The sequence below is a fragment of the Geotrypetes seraphini genome, chromosome 2 (assembly GCF_902459505.1).
Source record: "Geotrypetes seraphini chromosome 2, aGeoSer1.1, whole genome shotgun sequence".
NCBI classification, from domain to species: Eukaryota; Metazoa; Chordata; class Amphibia; order Gymnophiona; family Dermophiidae; genus Geotrypetes; species Geotrypetes seraphini.
In genome coordinates, this window is record NC_047085.1 from 461854218 (window position 1) to 461881084 (window position 26867).

Here is a 26867-nt window from a genome sequence, read left to right on the forward strand (position 1 = left end):
GCAGTAATCAAGGCGGGATAGTATAATTGACTGAACTAAAATAGAAAAATGACGATGTTGAAAGAGATGTCTATTCTTCCTCAGCATACGTAGATTAAAAACATTTCTTGACCACAGTTAATTTGATCCTTAAAAGAGAGAGAGGAATCAAAAAAGACTCCCAAAATCTAAGCAGAAAACTCAGTTTGTAGAGAGGATCCAGAAACCAAAGCTACAGAAAGAGGAAGCAATCTAATTTTGGACCTAACCATAATAATTTGGTTTTAGTTGTGTTAAGCTTCATCCAGACAGACTGAGCCCAGGCTTGAAGTTTAGAGATACAAAGATTTACTTTAGATGCTAGGTCAGTAATGTCCGGATCTATCTCTATCAGTATGAAAATATCATCTGCTTAAAGATGTTCAAGGTGGTCATATAAAGGTTGAATAGGATTGGAGAGAGTGGGGAACCCTGAGCAACCCCACAAGGAGGCTGCCAAGAGTCGGAAATATTACCTTCAAAGTTCACTGAATAGGAACGATACATAAGAAATTTAGAAAACCAATCCCAAACTACCTAATGGAGACCTATGTCTGAAAGTAGCTGAAGAACAATATCATGATGAACTACATCAAACGCTGCAGATAAATCAAACTTTTTTTTTTTTTTAACATATTTTTATTAGTAGTTGCAGATAAATCAAACTGAAGTAAAATGGAACATACTCTAATATGCTAACCTTTATTTGCTAATGTAATAAGCATTTAAAAAAAATGAAGGCCCACTGGAAATCACTTAAAGGTGAATATATTAACTTCTGTTTCATCGGGCCATAGTGCCCCATAACCAACATTTAAAATATAATCCAAGTCTTAATGGGACAGAGAGGGAAAATGCTTGAGCACCTGATTGTAAAAATCGCTTAGATAACCATGATAGGCGGTATATAAAATCCTAATAAACTTGAAACATCAGGGATCTCAAAGTCCCTCCTTGAGGGCCGCAATCCAATCGGGTTTTCAGGATTTACCAAAGGAATATGCATTGAAAGCAGTGCATGCACAAAGATATCATGCATATTCATTGGGGAAATCCTGAAAACCCGACTGGATTGCGGCCCTCAAGGAGGGACTTTGAGACCCCTGTCTTACATAAACATAAAATAAAGAGGGGTATTGTTGATATGATGTCCAAATCCAATTTTGGATGCTTGCAAAAAAACATCCAAATATCTAGTGCCAAACATGGTCATTTTCAAACCAGAAAAACATCTCTCTCTTCATTTTTAAAACTGCCCTGTTTGAGATGATGATGTGCTCGGTGCGTTTTCCTTTAAGCGCCATAAAAAAAAACATCCAAGGGAATAACGCTCAAAAATAAGCCATTGGGATGTCTGGAGGCCAGCAATCTTACTGGATTGGGCATATAAATGTCCAAGCAGAGCAGTGTGGCAGCCTAGGGGGGCACTGCAGTGAACGTCACATCAAAGGTCCCAGGTACACATGAGAGGGGGACATGATAGAGACTTATAAAATCATGAAAGGCATAGAGAAGGTGGAGAGGGACAGATTCTTTAGACTAGCGGGGACAACAAAAACAAGAGGTCATTCAGAAAAACTGAGAGGAGACAGATTCAAAACGAATGCAAGGAAGTTCTTCTTCACTCAGAGGGTGGTGGACACCTGGAATGCGCTTCCAAGTGAGGTGATAGGACAGAATACAATACTGGAGTTCAAAAAGGGACTGGATGACTTCCTGGATGCGAAGGGGATTGCAGGGTACAGGACATTAGGCGAATAGGGTATGAACGTTTTAGGTTAGAAGCACTTACAGGCCATGGACCTGGGGGGGCCGTCGTGGGAGCGGACTGCTGGGCACGATGAACCACTGGTCTGACCCGGCAGGGGCAATGCTTATGTTCTTATGTTCACTATCTCCTGAACAGTTTACATTGAATAGTAATCAGGTACTCAAGTGCTTTTCCTATCTGTCCCAGCCAGCTCACAAACGAACTATGTTACTTGGGGCAATGAAGGGTTAAGTGACTTGCCCTGGGTCACAAGGAGCTGCATTGGGAATTGAACCCAGGTTCTCAGCCCAAAGCACTAACCACCACACATTATATCTGCAGCTGGTTTGTACTCTCACTTTCATCTCGTGTGTGGGAGGGGGAGGGGGCAGTCACCACAGGGGGATTAAGGGGGGGGGGGTCATGACTTTATCCCTTCGGTGGATATCTGGTCAGTTTGAGCACCTTTTTGGAACCTAGTTGTTATTGAAACTGGATTAGCCCAAAATGTCCTATTTTTTTGCCCTGGACATTTTTACAATGCTTCCTTTGGGCTCCTTTTACTAAGCCGTGCTAGTGGTTTAACGCGCGTAATAGTGCACGCTAAACCGCGAGACGCGCTAGCCGCTACTGCCTCCTCTTGAGCAGGCGGTAGTTTTTGGCCAGCGCGGGGGGGGGGGAGTTAACGCGTGATGAAAAGTCACGCGCGTTAACCCTGCTAGCGCAGCTTGATAAAAGGAGCCCTTTGTGTAGAAAAACATCCAAAATGCAAGCCTGCCCTAGTCCCGCCCACAACACGCACCCTTGAGTTTAGACGCATTGCAGAGAAGTGTCTTAAAAATGAGTTTCAAAAATAGAAATGCAAATGAGATAAGTGGCCATATTTCGGTTTTCAAGAAGACTTTACTTGAACATAGTCACAAGGGAGCACCATTAAGATTGGGATTATATTTTAAATGTTGGTTATGGTGCACTAGGGTGGCCTGATGAAAGAGTGCTATTATGAAAGTGAGGATGCTATTATGAGTTCTGAGATCCTCTATTTGGTCAAATGTTTAATTTGTTGGCAAATAAAGGTTAGAATAATAGAGCATTCGTTTTCAGACTGGTCAGTAGTGACAGTTCCTATATTACTGGACCCATATAACTATTATCTTTTGTGAGACGTGTGGAAAACCACATATCAGATACTTCTCTGCCTGTAACATAGTAGATGATGGCAGATAAAGACCCGAATGGTCCATCCAGTCTGCCCAACCTGATTCAATTTAAATGTTTTCTTCTTAGCTATTTCTGGGCAAGAATCCAAAGCTCTACCCGGTACTGTGCTTGGGTTCCAAATGCCGAAATCTCTGTCAAAACTCACTCCCCAGCCCATCTACACCCTCCCAGCCATTGAAGCCCTCTCCCGCCCATCCTCCCCCAAACGGCCATATACAGACCGTGCAAGTCTGCCCAGTACTGGCCTTAGTTCAATATTTAATATTATTTTCTGATTCTAGATCCTCTGTAATAAAGAGTGCAGGTATTGTTGCTTGTAATCCACCTAGAACTCAGATTTGCGAGGATTTGGAGGGATATAACATTGCACATATATAACATTTGTGGTAATTACTGCATTGCAGTCTTGTTTTACAAGGTATAATTGTGCATTGTTCTATATTAGGAGTGTCACTATAAGTAAACTGTTCATTGTGTGCATTGTAAACTGATTGGAGATTTGTTAGGATATCGATATATAATTAGAGTTGTATATTATGCCAGAAAATGTATTGTGTAGCATGTTTTGATTTTGCCACTGCTGGTTATTGACAGCTGTTTTAGAGCTGTACAGTCATACATGGATGAGCCAAGGTAATCAATGCCAAATAAAACAAGTGTTTTCTTTTTTTTTTATCTTTATTGATTTTCCATTACTAACAAAAAGTGCAACACAATATTCATATCAATAACATTAACAAATAAGCACTTAAATTCAATCAGTAGCAATGCAACAATATAAGCCCCCCACCCCATAATTACATCAAGGAATCACACTAAAGATATATCCCTCCCTCCCTCCCCCCCCCCCCCCCCGGATGTGTCGGAATTATACCAACAAAAAGAAGGATAAAAGAACTATAACAATTGTACAAAAGACATTAATGGACCCCCTAGATACTTGTTTAAAGGAGCAGGCTTTCTGTTTTTATTTGTGTGGGTATTCCAAGGCTATTATTTTCCCTGTTCTACTTTGCTGATTACGGCTGCTTTTTCATTGGTTGGCGATGATCTATATTACACTGTAGCCGGAGCAGCCTTTTGGGCTGCTTTCTTTTAGAAGTGCCATCTTTTAAAACATTTTTTTATTCTTTATTGATTTTCAAACTACAAATGCGCCATAAATAAATCACATATATGTACAATTGTATAATAAGCGCAGCAAACTTTCAAATATTACTGCAACAAAGTAATTTTCTCCCCCATCAAATATACAACCAATAAATCAAACCTTCATGAAACCTTTCATAAAAATCATAAAATTCCATTTCCTTCGCTTACCCTACCCCCCCCCCCCCCCCAAGGATGTGTACGTTCCTTGTGCCATCTTAAGAAATATTGTGTGTAACTTGTACTCTGGAAATCTACAGCAGCAGTCAGTTGCCTTATATACATGAATATAAACCAAGTTGACCTCCTCCCCCCCCAAATAAAAAGGATGACTCGAATACAAATTGAAATTAGAAATTTGGGTGATCCCGGTGAGCCAGTCTACAAAAACTTGGCAATATCAAGTGCTCTTTTCTAGGCTAAGCAGCATAAAATCTGTTTTATGTTTTTATGGGATCTTTCCAGATAATTGTGACCTGGATTGGCCACTGCTGGAAACAGGACACTGGGCTTGATAGACCTTCAGTCTGTCCCAGGATGGCAACTGTGATGTTCTTAATTAAGAGAATAGGCAACAAGATCTGATGTCCATTTCCATGTGTATTAGGAGTATAAAAAACAGACCTGAATTCTATAATTACAAACACTGATTTACATTGAGGGATGATCACCTAAGAGTAAACAATTAATAAAACTTAAAACATATTGGGGAAAAAAAAATCAATCTAAAATCTTCTTGTACATCATAGCAGTTTCCTGGGAAACAATAGGAAAATTTGGTTATTTTGATAAGAGTGATTTAAAATGTTTTGATAGTCATTCAGTATTTCACAGCACAGGATATCTAAGGCTGGACTTCTATTAAAGACTTTTTTTTAAAAAAGGTATAATGGATGCTACCCCGCTTCCTTTGTCTTTCTACTCACAAGCAGGTTACTTTGCATTATAAACCATTCTGGCATTTACACAGGCATGGAATTAGAAATTAGATATTTCCCTCCCCCAGTCAGCATCATGCTTATTGGTACTAGAGGTCTGCACGGGAATGGGGATCATGGGAGTCCCCCACGGGACTCCCACAGGGACCCCCTTCTGGCTCACGGGACTCCCACGGGGATGGAAGGCTTTGGAAGCAGGGTTCGTCCATATAACATAATGGACACGTCAGCCTTAGTAAAAGAAGAGGCTTATAAGTTAATTATCTGAACAGAAAACAAAAAAAAGGGTTCCACCAAAGAGATTCCACAAGGAAAACAGCAGCACAAACACAAAAGAAATTGTGGAATTGATGATCCTGTCAGAAGTAATTGCTGCTTTTTATGGGGACGGGCGGGGATGGAGGTAATTCCTTGCGGGGATGGGTGGGGACGGAGAGGATCCTGACGGGGATGGGTGGGATTTCTGTCCCCATGCAACTCTCTAGTTGGTACCAAAGAAACTTGCTGCTAAACACCAGCATCTCTCTCCTCCATACAGCACCCCCCCCCCCCCCGTGATGAACATATACCACTATCCTCTGTGCATAAGCCCCCCCCCCCCCATGATGAACCTAGACACTGCTATCCTCCATGTACACAAACCACCGCCACCCTCCTCCATGCCCGCCTCCCTTTCTGACTTCGTTCTTACCATCAGTACTAGAAACCTGCTGCCACCGTCAATGCTGTATCGTGATCCGGTGAGGGGCCTTGGGCATCTGTACATGCTCGAATCCTGCCAGCTCAAGCCCCCTTCAAAGATTCTCAGGGAAGGCGGGTGCGGGCAGGCCTTGAGCATGCACAGATCAGAATACAGATTGACGGTGTCAGCAGGTTTCCAATACTAATGGTAAGCGTGATGTCGGGAAGGGGAGCGTACTTGGAGGAGGAGGATGGCTGCAGTGGGGGGTTGTGTAAACAGAGGATGGAGGATAGTGGCGCAGAGGTTCATCACAGAGGGTATGTATGGAGGATAGCTATGCTGGTGTTCAGCAGGGGGGAGAGGAGGAGACCCCAATTTTGGGGCCCAAATGTCTCGGTATATATTCAAGTATATATGGTATTTCTGAATGACTTTTCATGCATTGGGGAAAATTAGATTGGAGGGGGTAAAGCGTATAAAGCAGAATAATGTGTAAATGAGGTATTTGACCTTCCATTTTTTTTTTTTTTTTTTTTTTACATTGCATGATACTATGTAGAAACAAAAACATAAAGGAAAAAAATACCTTTTTATTCAACTAATGTAGTTTATGATTAGCTTTCGAAGGCAACCTCTTCTTCCTCAGATCAGAAATCATATTACATGAAATTTATATTCCACCAGTGCCCAGAAAGAATTCATGTCAGATTACAACAAAATAGTAGGCTAGTGGTAACAGAACCAGTTTTGTTTTATTTATTTATTTATGAAGAGATTCACCCAAGATGGTGTACAGCAAGTTTAATTCAACATAACCTCCCCCCCCCTTTTTTCTTTTACAAAACCGTAGTGCGGCTTTTAGTGCTAGCTGCGGCGGTAACATCTCCAATGCTCATAGGAATTCTATGAGCGTCAGAGCTGCTGTTGTCACTGCTGGCGCTAAAAAACACGCCACGGTTTTGTAAAAGGGGTGGGTGGGAAATGAACAATTTTTTAAATAGCATAACAATAGTAAAAACACCAAATATAAAACATAAAATACAATGAGTGAGGTAAAGTCAAAATGAGTAAATTGAAACTAAATAGGGCGACCATGAAACAGTTTCAAAAATATACTTAACAGTACTGAAATTCAAATGAGAGATGTAATATTTTGGAAGCATCTAATAAGCACAAATCAGAACATTTAATAACAGAGATGGCACTAATGCTTTTCTAAAATAAAAAAAACTGTGGATACAGATGTTCCCGAGATAATTTATTAAACACTGACATATAAAAACATGAAAATTCAATTAAAAAAGTACAATGATAAAAAATACAGTGATAAAAATCCAACCGGACCCTACATGGTCATTGTGTCATATATCTCTTCATGTTTTCAAAATCAGACACGCACTATGGTTTCTTTATTCTATTAACTTTTCATTCTTATGGCTTCTCTTAGGCACTTTATAGATTTCTGTGCTTAAGTTTATACTCTAATACACACTATGGCACTTTTTCTTCTCGGCCTTTTTTGGCACATTTTTTTCCTCTCATGTCTCTTGTCGATGTTTCAAGCCTCTGTATATAGCATGATCATACTTGGCTCACTTGTTTTATCTTGCAGTCGAGTATAGACACTAATATGCATGCTCCAGATTGGCATCACAGTCACTTCTTATCTTTCTATCTTTCTCTTTATCATTATTCATCATTACCTCTTCCTTTTAGGACCCCTGAGGAAGGCGTGTTCGCCGAAACACAGACCGTGCAGGGTCCGGTTGGATTTTTATCACTGTATTTTTTTATCATTGTATTTTTTTAAATTGAATTTTCATGTTTTTATATGTCAGTGTTTAATAAATTATCTCCAGAACATCTGTAGCCACAGTTTTTTGTTTTTGTTTTCATCAGTGGATTGTTTTCACTGTGGATTATTGGGTCTCCCCATTTTTCTTTACTAATGCTTTTCTATAATATTTATTTATTTATTTCATCAATTTTCTAGCCCATCCTCCCAGAACGGGTCACAATTTTACATACATACAAAGTTACACATATATACAGAGCAAACGATAAGGCAATATGAGTATAGTAGCTAGAGATACAGTACTCTCGTTGCATAGGGCAAATACATTCAGTAAATGCATGGCAGTCCTAATGCACCCTCCTACCAAACCTTCAGGAAACCTATCTCTTTAATAAATTTCTCTGACTCCTTTACTGCCTTGCTGTATCTTTGAAATGCTCTCTGATAAATCTTGACTACTCTTGGCATGCTAATGTAATTTGAAAGTCCTTTTCTGTAACATCGCTGTCTATATACAGTCTCTTCCTCTGTAAACCGCTTTGAACTGCTTGTTGTATTGAGGTATACAAAAGTAAAGTTGTTATTTTAATTCACACATAGCAGATATGCAGAACAACTTATTGAAAGGATGAATGGTAACAGTGAGATAATTCCTATGTACTGCGTGTAGGACTGAATACATGTTGAGGGATATGAGCAAATTAGCAAGATGAATGATAAGGCAATATAAGTACAGTAGCTAGAGATACAATACATTCATTGCATAGGGCAAATACAGCATACTTGAGATTCATATTGCATACTTGAGATCCATATTTTCCTCATGTCTATTTCTTATGTAATATGTTGTACCCTCACTTTTTACATTCTGTAATTCGCTGATTGTCCAGCCCTCTTCGATGTGAACCGCCTAGAAGTCATCTGATTGTGGCGGTATAAAAGAATAAAGTTATTATTATTTAGTGCAAAGGCAAATTTTAAGGCACTCTTAGAGAAGGTACACATAGTGGGAAGAAGATCTTGTGTGGTTTGGAATCGGGTGCATGCAAGTCAAGTGGGAGAGCACATACTGTGAGGTACTATGATTTTGCTGGGGTAGAATTAGAGGTTAGGGGGTCTTTGAGAGAGTCAGGTAAAGAGGTGAGTCTTTACTGCCTTCCTGATGTTTAGTAGACCTGTCAGTGATCTGATGGTTGGTGAGATTGTGTTCCATAATTTGGGTAGGGAGTGTGAGTAGCTTATCCTATAATCAAGGGGGGTCAAATAAAAGTTAAACAAAAGTAACAAATTACATATGAACTGAGTTAATAGGCGTGTACATAAAAAAATAACATCTACACTTCTCCCTCCGTATTCGCTGTGATAAGTGGATTAACAGACCCACGAATACAGAGAAATCACGAATAACTTTTTCATATGTTGTTTGCTGTTTTCTGTTAAAAACCATCGTGAATAGGGTGAAACCACGAATAACATGGTGGGCGACCTGGCCTGTTCCTGAAGGAAAGGCAAAACACGGTGAAGAAAGTGCTGGGGAATCGGCGATTTTCTCTGTAAACGCTTGGAATCCGCGATTTCTCTATGCAAGCTGATGTAATTTGGGGGGGGGGGGAGGAGCCAGCAAGCTAAAAACCACGAATAATCGAAACCGCGATTGCTGAAACCGTGAATATGGAGGGAGAAGTGTAGTTATTGCATATTTCTTAAAAAGATATGTTTTCAGTAGCTTTGTGAATTTCATATGATCATGTTCTGCTCTTATTAATAAAGGAAGGTAATTCCAAATCAAAGGGGCCTGACAGAGAAAAGAGGTATACAAATGCCTAACTTTTGGGGATGGAAACTGTATGAGAAATTGTAAGCGAGAGGAGGGCCTTGAGCTTTCCTTTGATAGAATGATAAAATCCATCAAATAAGAAGGAGCTAAGCCATACAGAATTTTGAAAGCTAAAATGCCAAGTTTAAAATAGATTCTGGGAGCCAATGCAATTTTATTGTATAGGGCATAATCCTATTAAAATTGGAAGTGGAGAAAATCAATCTTATTGCTACATAATCTCTTCAAAAGGTTCTTTTAGATGTTATTTTGATAACTTCAGGATTGCCAATGATCAAGGCACTCCTTTGAGGGACCAATTTGGGTATTTCCTCAATTGTCTACAAAGCAGTTAAATTAATCTGGTTTTCCCAGCCAAGAAATAAAATTTTAATTTTCTCTTTTTCAATATGGCTACATGGCAAAAACTGTTGAATCTTGTCAAATATCACATTGACTGTTCAATGTCTACTGTCAAATTATCACTGTGAGTGACCGTTCAAGTAGAGAATGACAAGGGTACAAATTTTTCCCCGTCCCCGCGGGAACTCATTTTCCCGTCCTGGCGAGTTCTTTTCCTGCAAGCTCTGTCCTCATCTGCACAAGTCCTCAAACACTTTAAAATCATAAGTGTTCGAGGCTTGTACAGTTAAAGGAGAGCTTACAGGACTGGGACAGGGACAGCGACAAAACTCACACGGACGGGATGGGGAAACTGAGTTCCTGCAGGGACGGGGAATAATTTGTCCCCGTGTCATTCTCTCACTAGAACTTTGGCTAATGCGAAAGAGAAATAAAATAAAAGGACAATAATGAAGAATACAGCGCCTGGAGTTACTCCATTTTGGACTTGTCTTTCCTAAATCAATATCAAACCTTTCAGAAGCTAACTGTATTAATTTATTTTCAGGTTGCACTCGTATTTCCCAATAATGACCCTGCGGCTTTTATGGTAGCATTTTATGGCTGTCTGCTGGCAGAAGTGGTTCCTGTTCCTATTGAAGTGCCACTTACCAGGAAGGTAAGGCAAGATGATGTGATTTTTCATTTTATCATTGTATTGGCTTACTACTACAATCCATTCTTGTTATTCATGGTAGTAAGGTTACTGGAAATGTTTGAAAACTGCGAAATTGCAAATAACAAAACGCTGGGTCTAAGGGAAAATAGAGGTTAGGTTCCAGCAATACACACTGTACCTCAAAACTTTGGAAAGTTAGCAATGTATCCTGTTGGGAAAATAGGGTTGGGTTCCTGCATGAGACAGCACTTGGAAGTACCTGTAATTCACTCTCCAGACACTTGGGGGCCGTATCTGGAAGCAAATACCTGACCGCGAGGTGAAAGTGAAAGCAAAGAAAGCTTTTTAAGAGCTGGTCTGTGAATATGCGGCGCGAATGGGGTATATCGGTAGCAGTTGATACAATAGCAGATAGTGAAATCATGCATCAGGAATGCGTGAATAATGAGAACAGACTGTGCATATACTAGTGCTGTGTATCAGTTATGTTTAAGGGAATATTTATTTGCTTTTTTCACCCAGAGGTTTCTTCCTATTACATTTGAATCTCTAGCTCAGCTGAGCTACATTGCCATGAGCTTTTGAGGTTTCCTCCTTTCTCACCACCTCCACTGCAGTAAACATCGCTACCTTCAAGGCATAGATGCTGGTTTCGTTTGTGTCCTGGAATATTTGTCAGCTGTTGTGTAATTGGTAGAATTCTCTTTCTTCCTGGGACTTCGAAATTCTTTCTCTGCAGGATCAAGTTTCAAGTTTATTTAAAAATTTGATTAATCGCCTAATCATATATTCAAGGTGATGTACAATACTAAAATAAGTTACAACATGTAAGGGGGACTATCAGTGTTACAGACATGACTTACAAGACTGACTGAACCACTAGGGAGGCAAGGATAGAAATACATTAATTGATAGTAAATAAGACAATAAAGGGAAGCAAAATTTAAAATGGCTAAAACTGGTTAGTGATCTTGACTAAAGGTTTGCAATCTTGACTAAGGGAACTAACAGTCAAAAAAGCATCTTTAAAAAGAAAGCATTTTAACTTGCCCTTGAATCTAGCTATATGTCTTTCTTCCCTTATATAAATAGGTAATGAATTCCACAATTGGGGAGCCGTAACTGAAAAAAATGTACTGTCTGCAAGTATTAATGGATTTTAGTGAAGGAACAGTCAATAGGTGTTAATCACTGGATAGAAGTGTTCTGGTTGGAAAATACGGGATCAATACCCTATCGATAAAGGCTTTAAGAGTTAGCAAATATTTTATAATTTATTTGATAGGACACTGGAAGCCAGTGAGATTTTTTAAGAAGAGGTGAGACGTGATCAAATTTCTTTGCTTTCATAATCGTTTTTATAGAGGTGTTCTGTATTAGTTGAAGGCATCTAATTTCCTTTTGAGCAATACCCTGAAATAGAGCATTACAATAATTGATTTTGGATATAACCAACGAATGAATCAGTATGTTTTGGGATTTTGGTTCTACCCATTTAGAAATCGAACAAATTTGCCGTAATCTGAAGAATGTTGATTTTACTACATTGCTGATATGTTCATGGTATGACAATTTCCGGTTGAATACAACCCCCAGAATTTTGATAGTGGTGACTGTTTGAAGAGTAATACCTTTGAGAGAAATGAAGGGGTCATATTTAAGTCCTTCTTTCCATGGAAACATCATTACTTTTGACTTGGTGATATTGAGAACTAACCTACTGGTATCGTGTCATTGATGGATCTGTTCTAGTTTTTTGGTGATAGTAAGACTTTCCAAGGGATTCTCAGATTCTACCTGATGTAAGAGCTGGATGTTGTCCGCATAGGCGAACCCTATGGGCTCTGGGTCTAGCATTCAAATCAGGTTGCATGGCAACTTTCTGGACTTCTCTGAGTGATTTGGTTTGTCAGTTTTTAGTTGCAAACCAAATACCTTTCTGTAAACTATCTTCCATTTCATAAAATACATTGATTTTGACCCCTTCCAAAAAGGAATACAGAAACACATAGGGATAATTCTATAACTAGGTATCTCCACTTAGGGGTTCTAAGTCTGGGAAGTAGGAGCCTCTTTCATAACAGAACCAAGATGCCAAAATACAAGCAAAATCCAGTATTGGCCCAGCTAACATCTAGGTGCCCGCAAATAAATGCAAGTACCTAAATGTGGCAGTGACACATGCGAATTAGTGTTCTGTAAGCTGTGTGTGTAAATGGGAACTCCAACTATACTTCATCCATGTGTACACCTCCTAGCCCTTGCAAATACACATTATACAATACAGGTGGATATTTACAGAATAATGTTTAAGTAGATTACTGGCATATTCACACAAACAAATTAATTGGGGTGCATGGCATTAATAATGTTGGCACCTTCCTAATATTCAATAAAAGGTTCCCCAAAAGCTATATTCTGTAACAATGTCAATGGAATTTTTGTGGAAGCTCTGACCACTAGACAGCAACTTGCCACTGTTGCAGGTATGTTGAAGCCAGTGGTGGCTTACTTAATGCATTGAACTGTGCTTTAGGCATGCTTAGACAAATTCACCAACTGCCTTCCTTCCTGACAATGGAACCGTGCATGTTAATGGTTCAGACTGACTGTTATTTCCTTTAGTTGGACTTGTCAGGGATAAAGTTTAAACACCTGCAGCTTATCCCAAAGCACTGCTATGAAATTAATTATTAGGTGAAAGAATTTTGATCATGCGTCTGTTTCTCATTGGTGCATAATCTGCTATTGAGACAGAACTGGGGGAAGCCATTGCTTGCCCTGGGATTGGTAGTAAGGAATGCTGCTGCTATTTGAGTTTCTGCTGGGTGCTTGTGACCTGGATTGGCCACTGTTGGAATCTGAACCAAAATGGCTGTTATATTCTTATGCACTGGCATCCTGTTGAACAGTGAATTCAAAAAAGATTAATTAGCTTTTACTGTCATCCTCTGTCCATTCACTAGTCATTCGTCTGACCCCCCACCCTGTTTGCCGAGTGCTCTCAACAGTCTCTTCCTGTGGTCCCAGGTATCCAGCTGTGAAGAAGGCAGGGGCAAGAAGCAAGACTTTCCAGTGCTTTGCACATGCTGTCAAAATTTTGTTAGCTTGGGAAGTTCATGTGGAGTCAAATTATCTGTACTTCCAGAAAAGAATAAATTGACTCTGAGTTCTTTGCTTGAATATATTGAGTGAATAACGAGTTGTACTGTATAATGTTATGCCGTACAGCGAAAGATTAGAGAAACTGGGCCTCTTCTCCCTCGAACAGAGAAGATTGAGAGGGGACATGATTGAAACATTCAAGGTACTGAAGGGGATAGACTTAGTAGATAAGGACAGGTTGTTCACCCTTTCCAAGGTAGGGAGAAGAAGAGGGCACTCTCTAAAGTTGAAAGGGGATAGATTCCGTACAAACGTAAGGAAGTTCTTCTTCACCCAGAGAGTGGTAGAAAGCTGGAACGCCCTTCCAGAGGCTGTTATAGGAGAAAACACCCTCCAGGGATTCAAGACAAAGTTAGACAAGTTTCTGCTGAACAAGAACGTGCGCTGGTAGGGCTAGTCTCAGTTAGGGTGCTGGTCTTTGACCAGAGGGCCGCCGCGTGAGTGGACTGCTGGGCATGATGGACCACTGGTCTGACTCAGCAGTGACAATTCTTATGTTCTTTGTATCTTTAATTTTTTGGAGTCTAGGATTAGGTAAAAAGCAAATGAGTGATTCTATTTGTAGGTATTTATAAATTGATAAAGTTAGATGTTTGTTTTCTATCTAATTAGGAGCTCTTTGGGAATGCAGAAGTCTGCTGATATCAGTGTTTCATGCTGCAGATGGCGTTACTGGGTATCTTTTCCAGTCAAATACAGATTTGTACATCTGAGGAGTCAGCAAAAATGACCGGGTTTAAAAACCAAAGCAGGCAAGGGGAAGAAGAGTAAAATAATAGCAGATTTTGTGTATTTTTATACCACTTATAACCTAAGTGGTTTACATTCAGGTACTCAAGCATTTGTCCCTATCTGTCCCGGTAGGCTCTCACACTATCTAATGTACCTGGGGCAATGAGAGATCAAGTGACTTGCCCAGGGTCACAAGGAGCAGTGTGAGATATGAACCCCACAACCTCGGGGTGCTGAGGCTATAGCTCTAACCACTGCACCGCACACGCCCCACATTTGATATACTGCCCTCTCTGGAGAAGTATTTTCCCTCTCTGTCCCGGTAGACTCACAATGTAACTATGGTACCTGGGGCAATGAAGAGTTAAAGGCTTGCCCAGGGTCACAAGGAGCAGTTCTGGATCGAACCTTCAACCTTAGAGTGCTGAAGCAGCCGTTCCAACCACTTGCCACTCTTCCATTCCTCTGAAAGTGAAGGGGGTTTCTGGTGCTTATCCAATTAGCACCTATTTGACTTCTTTGCAGTGTTAATGAGTTAAAACCTAATATCAAAAGCCTTATAGATAAGGCTGAATTAAATGCATGACAGCAGTGGTAATTCGTCTTCTGGAATTTTCCCCCAGCTTAATCCATTACTCAAATTCACATCTCTTCCCATCCTATTTTCCCTCTGTATGTCCAGAATTGGGCTCATCCTTTCATTAGTGATGAGACGCTGGGATATAATTGAACATTTTTGCTCTCCAGATAGCATCTGAAATGGCCAAGTGGGTGCTAATTCATCTCTTTGCTGGAAAGGTGAACCAATAGCCATTTCCTTTCACCATCTGTTGTGCCAGATAACATTGACTTTGCACCTTCTTTCTCTCCTATATTTTTCTCATCTCCTACCCTCTCCTTTCTGATACTGTTTCTCTTGCCGCCTGTATTCCTCCTCTTCTAAATTTTTCTGCTGCTTTTTGACTATTCTTTGTTACCTTTATGCACTCCTTTTCCTTCTTCCTCCCCACCTTGAGTAGTTTTTGACCTTTTTACCTCCTCATGTGTCCCTCTGTCATATTGACCTGGGCAGTTCTTTTCTCCCTCCCTTTCTTTTGCCGAATACTACATTGCCACGATGCATATGGTGTTCGTAGACACCATATTCTACAAGGGGCTGCTGAAAAGTTCTCGGCCCAACCAAGAAGAGAATAATGTGGAGCCATGAAACTTACAAGTTATTCCACACTTTGTTTCGATGATATGAGGGAGTACAGTTGCAAAACACTTTTTGTTTCAGTGATATGAAATGAAAAGAAAAGTGTTGAATAACTTGTAAGTTTTGTGGCTCCACATCCTCCTCCTCTTGATTGGGCCAAGAACGTTTCAGCATCCTTGTATACGCATCCAGCACCATGTTCTATGTACTGTATAAACAGCATTCTCCGGAGACAAGCAGGGGAAATGCAGGCACACTTGCTGGTGACGTCCTCTGACTGAGCCTGCGTGCCGGAGCTCTCCACTAGATACAGTAGGGTTTGTTTGTTTTTTACTACTAAGTATGTGCAGGTATCTTGCATCTCGAGCTCCGCCCCCCCTAACTATTCAGTTTTTTTCTTTGCCCAGTGCCTTTCAGGTCCCAGCTCTCCCCTCTCCTTGCCTCTTCAGTCAGGTTAAAAAATTTAAAAAAAAAAAAACTTTTCCACATATTTAGATTTTATTCTTAAACCAAAAACAAAAGCAGATGACACAAATGCCAATGACGACGAGTTGCGGCAACACCGCCGGTATTTGTTTTTTCATCAACTGCCTCTTTAACTGGGCGATCGCTAGGACCGCGAAGACTTTTCTTTGATGGACAGGAACTCCTCAACATTGCTTTGCACCTCTGTTGCCAGGAAATCCCCGATGCCACATTCCTCGCCAACGGCTCCTCCTCAGGGTCCAAGTCAGGTACTGCCGGGGGGAGGTAAGCCCTTCGCTACCATCGGAGAAAAAGAAAACTTCATCCTCAGCCAGCATGAAAAAGAAGCAACCGGCTCTGGAGGCTTGCAGAACACCTTCCCTGCTGGTTTACATGAAGCCAGCGCGAGGCCTGCAGAAACAGCCCGCGTCTGCTTCATCATCTTAAGAACACCTCCTGCAGGCACCGTCACTACCTTTCAGTCCTTATCTGAGTCCACGCAGGATACTGAAGGTAAATCTTTAACTTCTTTCCACACAAAAGTGGGAGCTAAATGGCCACTGTCTCCAACAGCAGTTCCTGACAGCCCCATAGCTCCAAAACAGTTATGTATGCCTAACTTGCTTCCAACAGTTACTCCACAGGCTCAAAGCTTCATGGCTATTGTAGTGAATTTTTTCTCACTTTTACAAGGTTTTATGAGGGATAACGCTGCTCTTTCTGCACCAACCCTCCCCTCTCTGGCCGCCTCAGTGGATATTCAGCAGTGCCCTGACTGCAATGAACAGCGTCCAGCTCCAGATCCTCTGTGCCCAGAGCCTTTCTCTAGTCCTCCAAATAGTGCTTGGTCTCCCTTCGCCTCAAAAACAGATGCTCCCTATTCAAGATTGGTATGATACACTGGAGTCTGCTCCTCTGGATACTGACCCTCCTTCCCAAGCGCAGACATCACTGTAACAAGATCAACCAGAAAAAATATTCTTATTCCAAATTTTTTAAAAAGGTTTCTACTCTGTCTTAACCAGTCTGTCACGCTGGCTAATAAAAAGGATTTTCAAGCAATCCTTCAGTCCTGCCAAACTCCTTCCAAAGGTTTCACTGCTCTTCCAGTCCATCAGGTACTACAGGATCTACAGCTTGCTAACTGGCAAAAACCACAATCTGTTTCTATGGCTTCCAGACGGCTAGAACTAAAATACAGAGTTGAAAAAGCGCCAGGACATGATTTACAACAGCTACCACATTATTCCTTGGTATCAGAGTCCGCTATTTATAAATCAAAATCCTCAAAGTCTCAATACAACTCACCTCCTGGAAAGATCGTGTCCTTGATTCCATCAGATGAAAGGCCTATCAGGGCTCCATGCTCACATAAAAAAATCTTGACCCATCAATTACAAATGCTTCATTTTCAGTATTCCATTTTACAGCAATTGAATTCTGCTTCTCCGGAGGAAATTCCAAATCTCCATGTGGCATTACAAGAGTCTACTTTCCATGTAATAAAAACTAACTATGATGCCTATGACATGTGTTCTTGAATTTCTGCAGTCGCCATTGTGGCTTGAACAGCCTGGCTCAAGGCGAAAAAGTGAAAGCTACTGTGTTACAGCTCACAGAGATTAAGACCACATACCATTTTAGTAGCCTTCCTCTGGACCGACTCCATCCTTTTTATATCTTTTTGAATCAATTTTTTCTTTTTTACTCTATCAAAAATTACAATGATTAGGGGACACTCTATGAAATTACTTTTAAAATCATTAGAAGGAAATATTTTTTCACTCAGAGAATAGTTAAGCTCTAGAATATGTTGCATAAGATGTGGTAACAGTGATTAACATAGCTGGTTTTAAAAAAGGTTTGGTAAAGTTTCTGGAGGAAAAGTCTATAATCTGCTATTGACAGATATTGGGGAAGCTACTGCTTGCCCTGGGAATGTTGGTGCTATTTGGTTTTTCCAGGTACTTGTGACCTGAATTGGCTACTTTGGTAACAGGATACTGAGCTAGATGGACCATTGGTCTTGACCCAGTGTGGCTATTCTTATATTCTTAGGGGCAGAAAAAGGTACAAATATTATAGAAAGCAATATATAAAATGCATAACCCTCACTTATCCAGTCGTAGGCTAGGAAAGTACTATCTGGCTACCAAGACATACTTTTTTGGTGAGGGGTAGAAGAATAGAGGTTACTATGGAAAATAGGGGAAAAACCTCAAAATAAAAGGTGTGCTGGATTGTATGACCTGACTCTAATCTAAAACATTAATGAACGTGTATTGTTAGTAATCAGTAAAAACTTAATATGTGCAGTCAAGTGGAACATACACTGGAAGAACCTTAGGACATTACTTGTATTTGTTTCGGTGTAGAAAAGATAAATGTAGGATTTCATTATAGAACTCTTTTGTTGTCTCCAAGTTCTACCTCAGGTCAGAAGGTTTAAATGTCAACTCTAATTATATGAATGAGAACAAGCCAATCCTTTATTTCCAAAATGTTGCTTGCGCTGTTGAAAATAGTCCACAAATATTTGCTGTTTCTCTTATGTGGACCCTCGGTATTTCTTGTGTCCGATTTTTCTTTCAATGTTTTTTTCTTTTGTGTTTAAATAGGACGCAGGGAGCCAACAAATTGGTTTCTTGTTAGGAAGTTGTGGGGTTACTGTGGCCTTGACTAGTGACGCTTGCCATAAAGGACTGCCTAAGAGCCCTACAGGGGAGATACCACAGTTTAAAGGTAAGGTGTGGCAGTGTACTGATTAGTCGAATGCACTTTATTTTCAAAAGTTTTTTTTTAAGCAGTCCTTTTGATGTAAATGAAATTTAAATATATTTTCTATGCATATTTACAGTTAATATGTTCATGTTCTGAAAAGGAATTTAGTATTACTATTTTATGTCTCTTTCTGAAGTTTTACTTTTATTTTCCTGTGTTGTGCAGTGGCTAAAATATGCAGCTTGAAGCAATAGGATTAGCTCATCTTGGGGAGCCCCTGGTCCTTCTGGCTTGCAGCTGAGTCAGTTACTTCACTCCATGTATGTTTGCTGTGGCTATATTGTTTTAAACAAATAGCAATTTACATTTAACCGACCTTAATGCATGGAATTCACTTTAATGCTCAGTTTTGAAAAATCTTAAGAGTCCAGTGACTCAAAGCTTTTCATATAGATAGAACATGGAAAGAAATCTTCCCCCTCCCCCTCATGCTCCCTACTGGCTTTATGTTAATGGAACAAGCCATACCTGCATTTTAAGGATTGTCATCAACAAGTGAAAGGTTTTTCCTCTCCTGTAGGAACTATGCAGATTTAAAAACAAGGCCAAAACGCTATAGCAAAGTAGGCCAATGTACCATCCAAGGAAAGAACCTCCTGAAAAAGGTTATTAAGAATGAAAAATAGTTACTCTGTCCCATGCTGCTTTTCTCTTTATTCAAAGGATTTAACATTTCATTCAAAATGTCATTGGGGGTATGCATCAAGGGTTAAGAGACAAGTCGACTGTATCCTTTCAGTAGGTTTAAACAAATATATTCCTCAGGTATGACCCAAGAGAATTAGTTTTGGGCATTTAAACCCACTCAAATCAATTTTTTGTGTGGATACTTAGTTACTTGTGTTTTGTTGTATAAGGTAGCAGTAAGTGCCTTAGGGGGAAATTCTGTAAATGGCATCAAAAAAGATAGGCGCTTATCACACTTAGACTCCTATTACAGAATCACACCTAACTAAAACTTAGGCACCTGTAATGTAGGCCAGGGTTTTAAAGGCCTACATTATATGCATCTAAGTCCTTTAGAGCAGCGGTCCCCAACCTTTTTTTTTGCACCAAGGACCGGTTTCATGCAAGAAAATTTTTCCACGGACTGGGAGGTGGGAGATTCAAGCGCATAATAATATATTATCTAATTATTAAATATAATTATTACATTTTATAACTTATATATAATTATTACATTTTATATTATGCACGTTATTTCTATCATTACATTGAAATATATACAATACTAGTGTTTAAGCCCGTTACATTAACGGGTGCTAGAATATATGGCTGTCTGTCTTTCTTTCTTTATGTCTCTCTCCCTGCTCCTGTTTCTTTCTTCCTTTCTTTCTGTCTTTCTCCCTCCTGCAATTTTTTTCTCTCTCTCCCTGGCACCCTTTGCCTGTCTGTCTTTATTTCTGTGTCTCTCTGGTCCCCTGTCTGTCTTTATTTCTGTCTGTCTCTCTCCCTAGCCTCCTTTGTCTGTCTGTATTTCTTTCTGTGTCTCCCCCCCCCCCACTTTCCTTTGCAGAAGCAGCAGTGCTATTTCCCTTCCCCTCCAGATCCCTGTGAAGTAGTAGCAGCATTTCCCCCCACCCACCCCCCATTCCCTTCTCTCCCCCCCCCCACTTTCCTTTGCAGAAGCAGCAGCGGTATTTCTCTTTCCCTCCAGGTCCTTGCTGAAGCAGTAGCAGCATTTTCCCCCACCCCCCATTCCCTTCTCTCCCCCCCACTTTATTTTGCAGAAGCAGCTGTGATATTTCCCTTCCCCTCCAGATCTCTGAGAAGTAGTAGCAGCATTTCCCCCCACCCACCCCCCCATTCCCTTCTCTCCCCCCCCACTTTCCTTTGCAGAAGCAGCAGCGGTATTTCTCTTTCCCTCCAGGTCCTTGCTGAAGCAGTAGCAGCATTTTCCCCCACCCACCCCCCATTCCCTTCTCTCCCCTACCACCACTTTCCTTTGCAGAAGCAGCAGCGGTTTTCCCTTCCCCTCCAGGTCCCTGCTCAGAGGGAACGTGCTACCATGTGGAGAGCGGCCTGCGAGGTTCGTTACAGCGGCCGCGAACCTCAGCAGGCCGCTTTGAACAGGAGCGGTTGCGGGAGGGGGGGGGAGTTTTAACAGGAGGAGTCGCCGAAAAAAACCTTCAGCCGCAGCAGGCCAGCACACGGGAAGGGAAGGGGGAGGGGCCGAACGGAGCAGGGCAGCTCAAGGTAAGAAGGGAATGGGGGGTGGGGGAAAATGTTTCAACTACTCAGCAGGGACCTGGAGGGGAAGGGAAAACCGCTGCTGCTTCTGCTGTTGCAGGAGGATTTGGGGGGGGGGATTCTTGAGCGGCGGCAGGACCATGAGGCGGGATTGAGTTTTTCGGCTTCCCCTATCTGGGGAAACCGCCGTGCCGAACTGAGCTGCGGTGGGGCCGTAGTAAGCGCGGGGCATGCTGCAGTCTTGGCGGCCACGGACATACGGATCATGGAAGCACGCTGATAAGACTGCGCATGCGCCGCCTACGGTTTTATTATATAGATATTAATTCAATTCACTATAATGCAGAATGAGAGGGAGCCCTGAGCATGTTTCCCTGCAACTAGACGGTCCCATTCCTATGTCCAGTAATTCTCCTTTCTTCATTTCCCCATGTGCACCATCTCTTTCCTCTCACTCAGACGCCTATGCCCAACAATTCTCCCTTTCTAATCCCTCCCCCACCTCAGAATCTCTTTCCCTCCATTTTTCCATCCTGTGTCCCAAGTTCATGCTCCCCTCCCTTTCTCCATTCTGTGTCCCAATTTTATGCCTCCTCCCTCTTTCTTTCCATCTTTGTCTGATGTTTGTGTCCCTCCCTTCCTTCTGTATCCCAACACACCTCCTCTTTCATGTCCCAATGCGCCCCCTCTTCATCCACCCCTCCCTCTATCCCAAGTTTGTGCCACCCTTCCGCGGGTGTTTACCTGTTCTGGCTGGCTCCCTCATCCCAGTTGCACTTCTCTTCAAAAAAGCCACAACTGCGGTTCCTACACGCGGCCCGAGGCTGACCTAGAATCCTAGAGGTAAGGCTTCCGGGTCAGTTGTGGGCAGCGTGTAGGAGCCGCTGCTAATGGCTTTTTGAAGAGAAGTGCGGTTGGGAGGAGGGGGCCAGTCAGAACCCAGGGCCTGTAATGTAAATAAAAATTTCTGTTCAATCTGGTTCAGCACAGTCCATGACCCGGTGATTGGGGTTCCCTGCTTTAGAGAGTCATGCTTAGCGGTGCCCAAGTCCCTCTCTGCCCCCAAACATGCCTACTTTGGAATTGTAGAATCGCACCTAAGAAGATGGGCGCCTAACACCCAATTAATTTTTTAAAGCTCATAATTGAAGCCAATTTACAAATTAAGTTAGGCGCCTACTTATTTAGGCGCCTCTTATAGAATTTCTCCTAGTGCATAACGCCAAGGGAGAGCATACACATGGATAGAGCATATCTACAACTTGCATGTATAAGTTCTACTATAAATTTCATGCCTTGCATGGCATGCTTAGGCATACTCGTTTACACCTGCCATTGACCTGATATAAATGTATGTACCTTAAATGTACTTAGCGTTAAAAAAAAAAAAAAGGAAAAACCCACCAAATTTTTTTGTTAGAAATAACCACCAACATTGAAGGAAACCCAATATATAAAAAAATACAAAAAATATAAATGTAAATATAAGGCAAAAAAAATGTTCAAGAAAATTTTCAAAAATTAATACTGTTGTCCTTTTTTGTAAGGTTAAAAGGAGGAAAAGACCTCAGATGCCCTTCTATACGATAGTGGAAAGATTTGCTTCCACAAAAGAGGGGTTGCTTCGATCATTGGTCAGAAAACCTCCCTAAGGTCCTCTTTTACTAAGCCGTGGTAGAGGTTTCTACCGTGGCCCAGGGTGCTAAATGCTCTGACGCTCACAGGAATTCTAAGAGCGTTGGAGCATCTAGCACTCCGTGCCATGGTAAAAACCTCCTCTTGTGGCTTCGTTAAAGTGTGTGTGTATGGGGGGGGGGGTAAATCATGTAATGCTGTATTAAGCCTCAATTTAAAGATATTACATCTGGAATCATAATCTCCAACTGTTAACATTTATCGGGAAGTCCAATTTGGGTTTATGCTGGTATTTTAGTTTAAATGGACATAAATGGTCCCAACTACTTTTTGGCATCTTTTGTGTTGTATGTAATTGTGAACTGCTTAGATTTGGTAGAGAGGCAGTATATCAAATTTTAAATTAAAGATAAAGATAAATAGTGATGTAGTTAGACGATATCATTGTGAGCCTGTTCGGTTTGCTTTCCCTCTAAGAAATATTCTTTCTAATCTCGGAGCGTTCTATGAACAGCATTTTGGCACACAGATGGTCAAATAGGATTGGTGCTTACCCCCTGGATTCTACATAGGGCACCCAGATTTGGGCGCAGTCCCAAGATGCATGTGCAACTTAATTGGCTAATGAACCAGTAGCAAGCAATAATTGGCCACTAACAACAAAGGGATTGAGGGGTACAGATAAGAGTAGAGGTAGATTATAGGGATGGGATTAGAGGTAAGTTACAAAATTAATCAGGGACCACTGTTCAGGCACTAGGCCTGATGGGCCGCCGCGTGAGCGGACCGCTGAGCAAGATGGACCTCTGGTCTGACTCAGCGGAGGCAACTTCTTATGTTCTTATGTTCTTATTGATGTTAATTAGTACCAATTAGAATTTGCACGTGCCTCTGGTTGCGCGCTGTTCTATATGCTTGGTGCCCAACTCAAAAGGGAGCCATGACCAAGGGAGAGCCAAGGGCATGTCAGAGACATTCTGAAGAGTTGCATAACCAATTTGTGCCCCAGTATGTACTGGGTTTCAGCAGGCCCAAGTCTGGTGCCTAGTCAGGTCCCATTTTTGAGCATTATTTATAGAATCCAGGCCTTAGTGCGTGGGATCAGCATGGCTATCTGGGGGCACCGAGTTATAGAATTGCCCCTATTGCACTGTACCTGCATAGAAAACATGGGAAATAAGCATGGGAAAAATTTGTACTTAGTTTGCAAAACAGTCTGACTTTGTGTGAATTTTCTTAAGGTTGGCCCAAACTGCTGTGGTTTGTCACAGAATCAAAGCACCTTTCAAAAGCACCTCGCGATTGGTTTCCACATATCAAAGATGCCAACGGTGACACTGCCTACATCGAAGTGAGTTTATGTTGCTGTGGTTGCTCTGCTAATTTCAGTTTTAAACATTTGGCTGTCGTGCGTTGTTTTTTCAGTATGTAGAACAGGGGTGTCCAACCTTTTGGCTTCCCTGGGCCGCATTGGCTGAAAAAAAAATTTCTGGGGCCGCACAAATGCTGCAGCAAGACAGAGGGAGCCGGCAAGACGGTAAACACCCCGGGGGGAGCAGAGGAAAACACTGCATCACCCTCGACCGGGGCCGCACAAAATACTTCACGGGGCCGCAGGTTGGACACCCCTGATGTAGAAGATTAAATTTCTCTTTGGTGTTCCTCAGTTTGTATAAAATGAAGATACCCAACTTCTCCCCTGGGATTCTTCTTTGGCCTTGAGTGTGTCTCCCTCTGTTATAGTCTAGAATTCTTGAAGTAGCATACAAATCAAATGGAGCTGCTAAGTACAGTTTGTAGAGTAAGAAATTAAGTACCACATTTTCCATTTTAGTCTACCTGAAAGTATAGAAATAAAGGTAAACAAATTAAAAGCTAGTTTTGTTTTTTACCTCCCATGCATTGGTCAAGAAAATGTATTAATGAAATAAAAATGTGTTGCCTTTAGTTTGTTTTTTTTAATGTTATTTATTTCTCTCTCTTTCTAAATGGTGAGGTTGACTAACATGGTAATTACGCTACTTTTCTCTGAATTGATTTGATTTTTTAAAATTTCTCTTTAATAATCTTTGGGCTCTTTTTACTAAGCTGCGTTAAGGCCTTAACGCGCAGAATAGCGTGCGCTAAATTGCCGCGCGTGCTGGACCTTAACGCCAGCATTGAGCTGGCGTTATTCTAGAAGCGTAGCGCGCGGTAATTTTGTGCATGCGCTAAAAACGCTAGCGCACCTTGGTAAAAGGAGCCCTTTATTTCTATAGAATGTGAAAGAAACTAAATTTTAGCATGAACTCAGTGCTGTTACCTACTCTTTGTCTTTAATGGAAGAAGCAGGGCCGAGGCCAAATCTACAGTTGTGGTTAAGTGGCCGTATATAAAACACAGTTAAGTGGCCTGCTCTTTATTGAGTGATGATCTGTCCTTTTCTAGTACAAAACGTGTAAAGATGGGAGTGTACTGGGGGTGACTGTGACAAGAATTGCACTGCTGACACATTGCCAGGCTCTGACCCAGGCATGCGCGTATACAGAAGGTAAATTAAGATCCTTCATTTCTATATCGTAACTTGAGAACTGTGCTAGGAGTGGGATAAATGTCGGTTTTCATGGGGTTTTTTTTCCATTCATGTACCTGTTGATAGGTGCAATCTAGAGTTTAATGGGCTATTTAAACCTGACCACTCTAATGCTGAGGTACCAAGGTCCATAATGCCACTTCACTTTGCTGTGGAATTCGGGTTTCAAAGTCTTGTCTAAACAAAGATAATCATGATCACTACATAAACTACTGTTGTCTTATGTGACTAAGCCACAGCAATATTTTGAAATTAACTTTTGGGAAGAGAGATGCCCGTTCTAGTAGCTCAGTTTAGAGGCGGGGCAAACGGTGCCATTTTCTCTTTGAGATTACACCTTCTTTTTCAATTCAATCATCTTTATTGACATTTATAGTTACAGAACAAATAACCAGCAATTGACCAATAAACTGGCCAATAGTAAACAAGCATTGGTACATAATGCCAATCACTACAACCTAATATAACAGGAGTAGGAAGCGGCCTACATCAAACTAACTAAAGAACAAGACAGACGTGTGATATACAATTAGTAATAAAATGAGAAGAGTATGCCACGAGACATAGCATTACATTTGTTTGGGAGGCCATGGTTGACACTTGTCCCGTTGGATGGGCTAACTTTGAGTTTGTATCTGTTTTCACATGTGCATAATTCTAGTCTTTTGTTTTTCCTGGCTAGCGGAAACCATTGTGAATGTATTAGATTTTAAGAAGGATGTTGGCCTCTGGCACGGGATTCTTACGGTAAGTTGAGTCCCTTTTTTTAAAACAATTATTTTCCTTCACATACTTGTTTGTGTTAGTAATACTTTAGTGCTGCTAGTCATTTGCAGGGCTGTACACAAACATATAAGGGACAGATCCTGTTTAACAAATTTTACAACCTATTGAGGACAAACGTACAGGTAGAGGCCGACCGAAACTGCTTTTTTCAGTTTTGTCTGAAATCATCTAACCACTTTCGAACAAAACCAAAACTGAAGCCATAACTTGCCACCTGGTTTCAGACAAAACTGAAAACTATAATTTGGCAGTGTGAATACGAACCAGTGAGGCCCACTGGGAATTGTTAGAACTTACTGTCGGCTGACAACTGGTCTTCACTCTTAAGTCAGGATCACTTTGAAGGTGAATCATCTGAAGGGCCAGGACACAGCTAATCAGTGTGTGTCATCTTCTATCCATCCATATCAGGCTATTTTCCAACTTGTCATTGGAGGTATCCCCAAGGAACTGGGCATTTCCAAATGCATTCTCGTCTATAGAGATTCTCCAAAGATACCAAAGAACATTGGTTTCTTGATGCTCTTATTTGAGGCCCATTCACATCGATGTGTGGTGATTGAGGTTGAGGCAGAGCCCCAGAATCTCCTCAGAGACTGAGCACTCCTAGCGCTTTTGTTGAGAGCCGGACATATTCTCTAGACAGAGGAAGGCACATCTGGTTTGCCATTAGATTCATCTCTTTCACATGAAAGTAAAAAGTCCCCTCCTGAGGGAACTCCTCCTTCATTGACCTTATTAAGGAAATAATGAGTCATTCCATTTACATTAGAGGGAAGAATTCAGGGCAGAAACTTTGGAAATCCTCCAATTCTTCAACCCACCAAGCAAACTTTAACAATACCAAATGAGAATGTGGGGAATCCCCCTCCTTTCTGTGCTGCCCATAAATAAGGAGGTTGACTTTGAGGATAGCAGAATGCAAATCCTCGTGGAATTCCTAATGTGGGAAA

The 26867-nt window shown here is 41.2% G+C and overlaps 1 protein-coding gene across 5 annotated transcripts in view; it reads left to right on the top strand.

Annotated features, from left to right (window-relative positions):
* The window catches only part of DIP2C (disco interacting protein 2 homolog C), an 800316-nt gene that overhangs the window by 567712 nt on the left and 205737 nt on the right, over positions 1 to 26867 (top strand). For all 5 annotated transcript variants that reach the window (XR_004538170.1, XR_004538171.1, XM_033931571.1 and 2 more), the window contains exons 10-14: positions 10280 to 10390; positions 18569 to 18692; positions 23798 to 23907; positions 24984 to 25086; positions 25811 to 25875. Coding sequence is in view for 3 of the 5 variants with exons in the window: in XM_033931571.1 (XP_033787462.1) it covers positions 10280 to 10390; positions 18569 to 18692; positions 23798 to 23907; positions 24984 to 25086; positions 25811 to 25875 (513 nt within the window). In the remaining 2 variants the exon portion in view is untranslated. The remainder of the gene's footprint in view (positions 1 to 10279; positions 10391 to 18568; positions 18693 to 23797; positions 23908 to 24983; positions 25087 to 25810; positions 25876 to 26867) is intronic.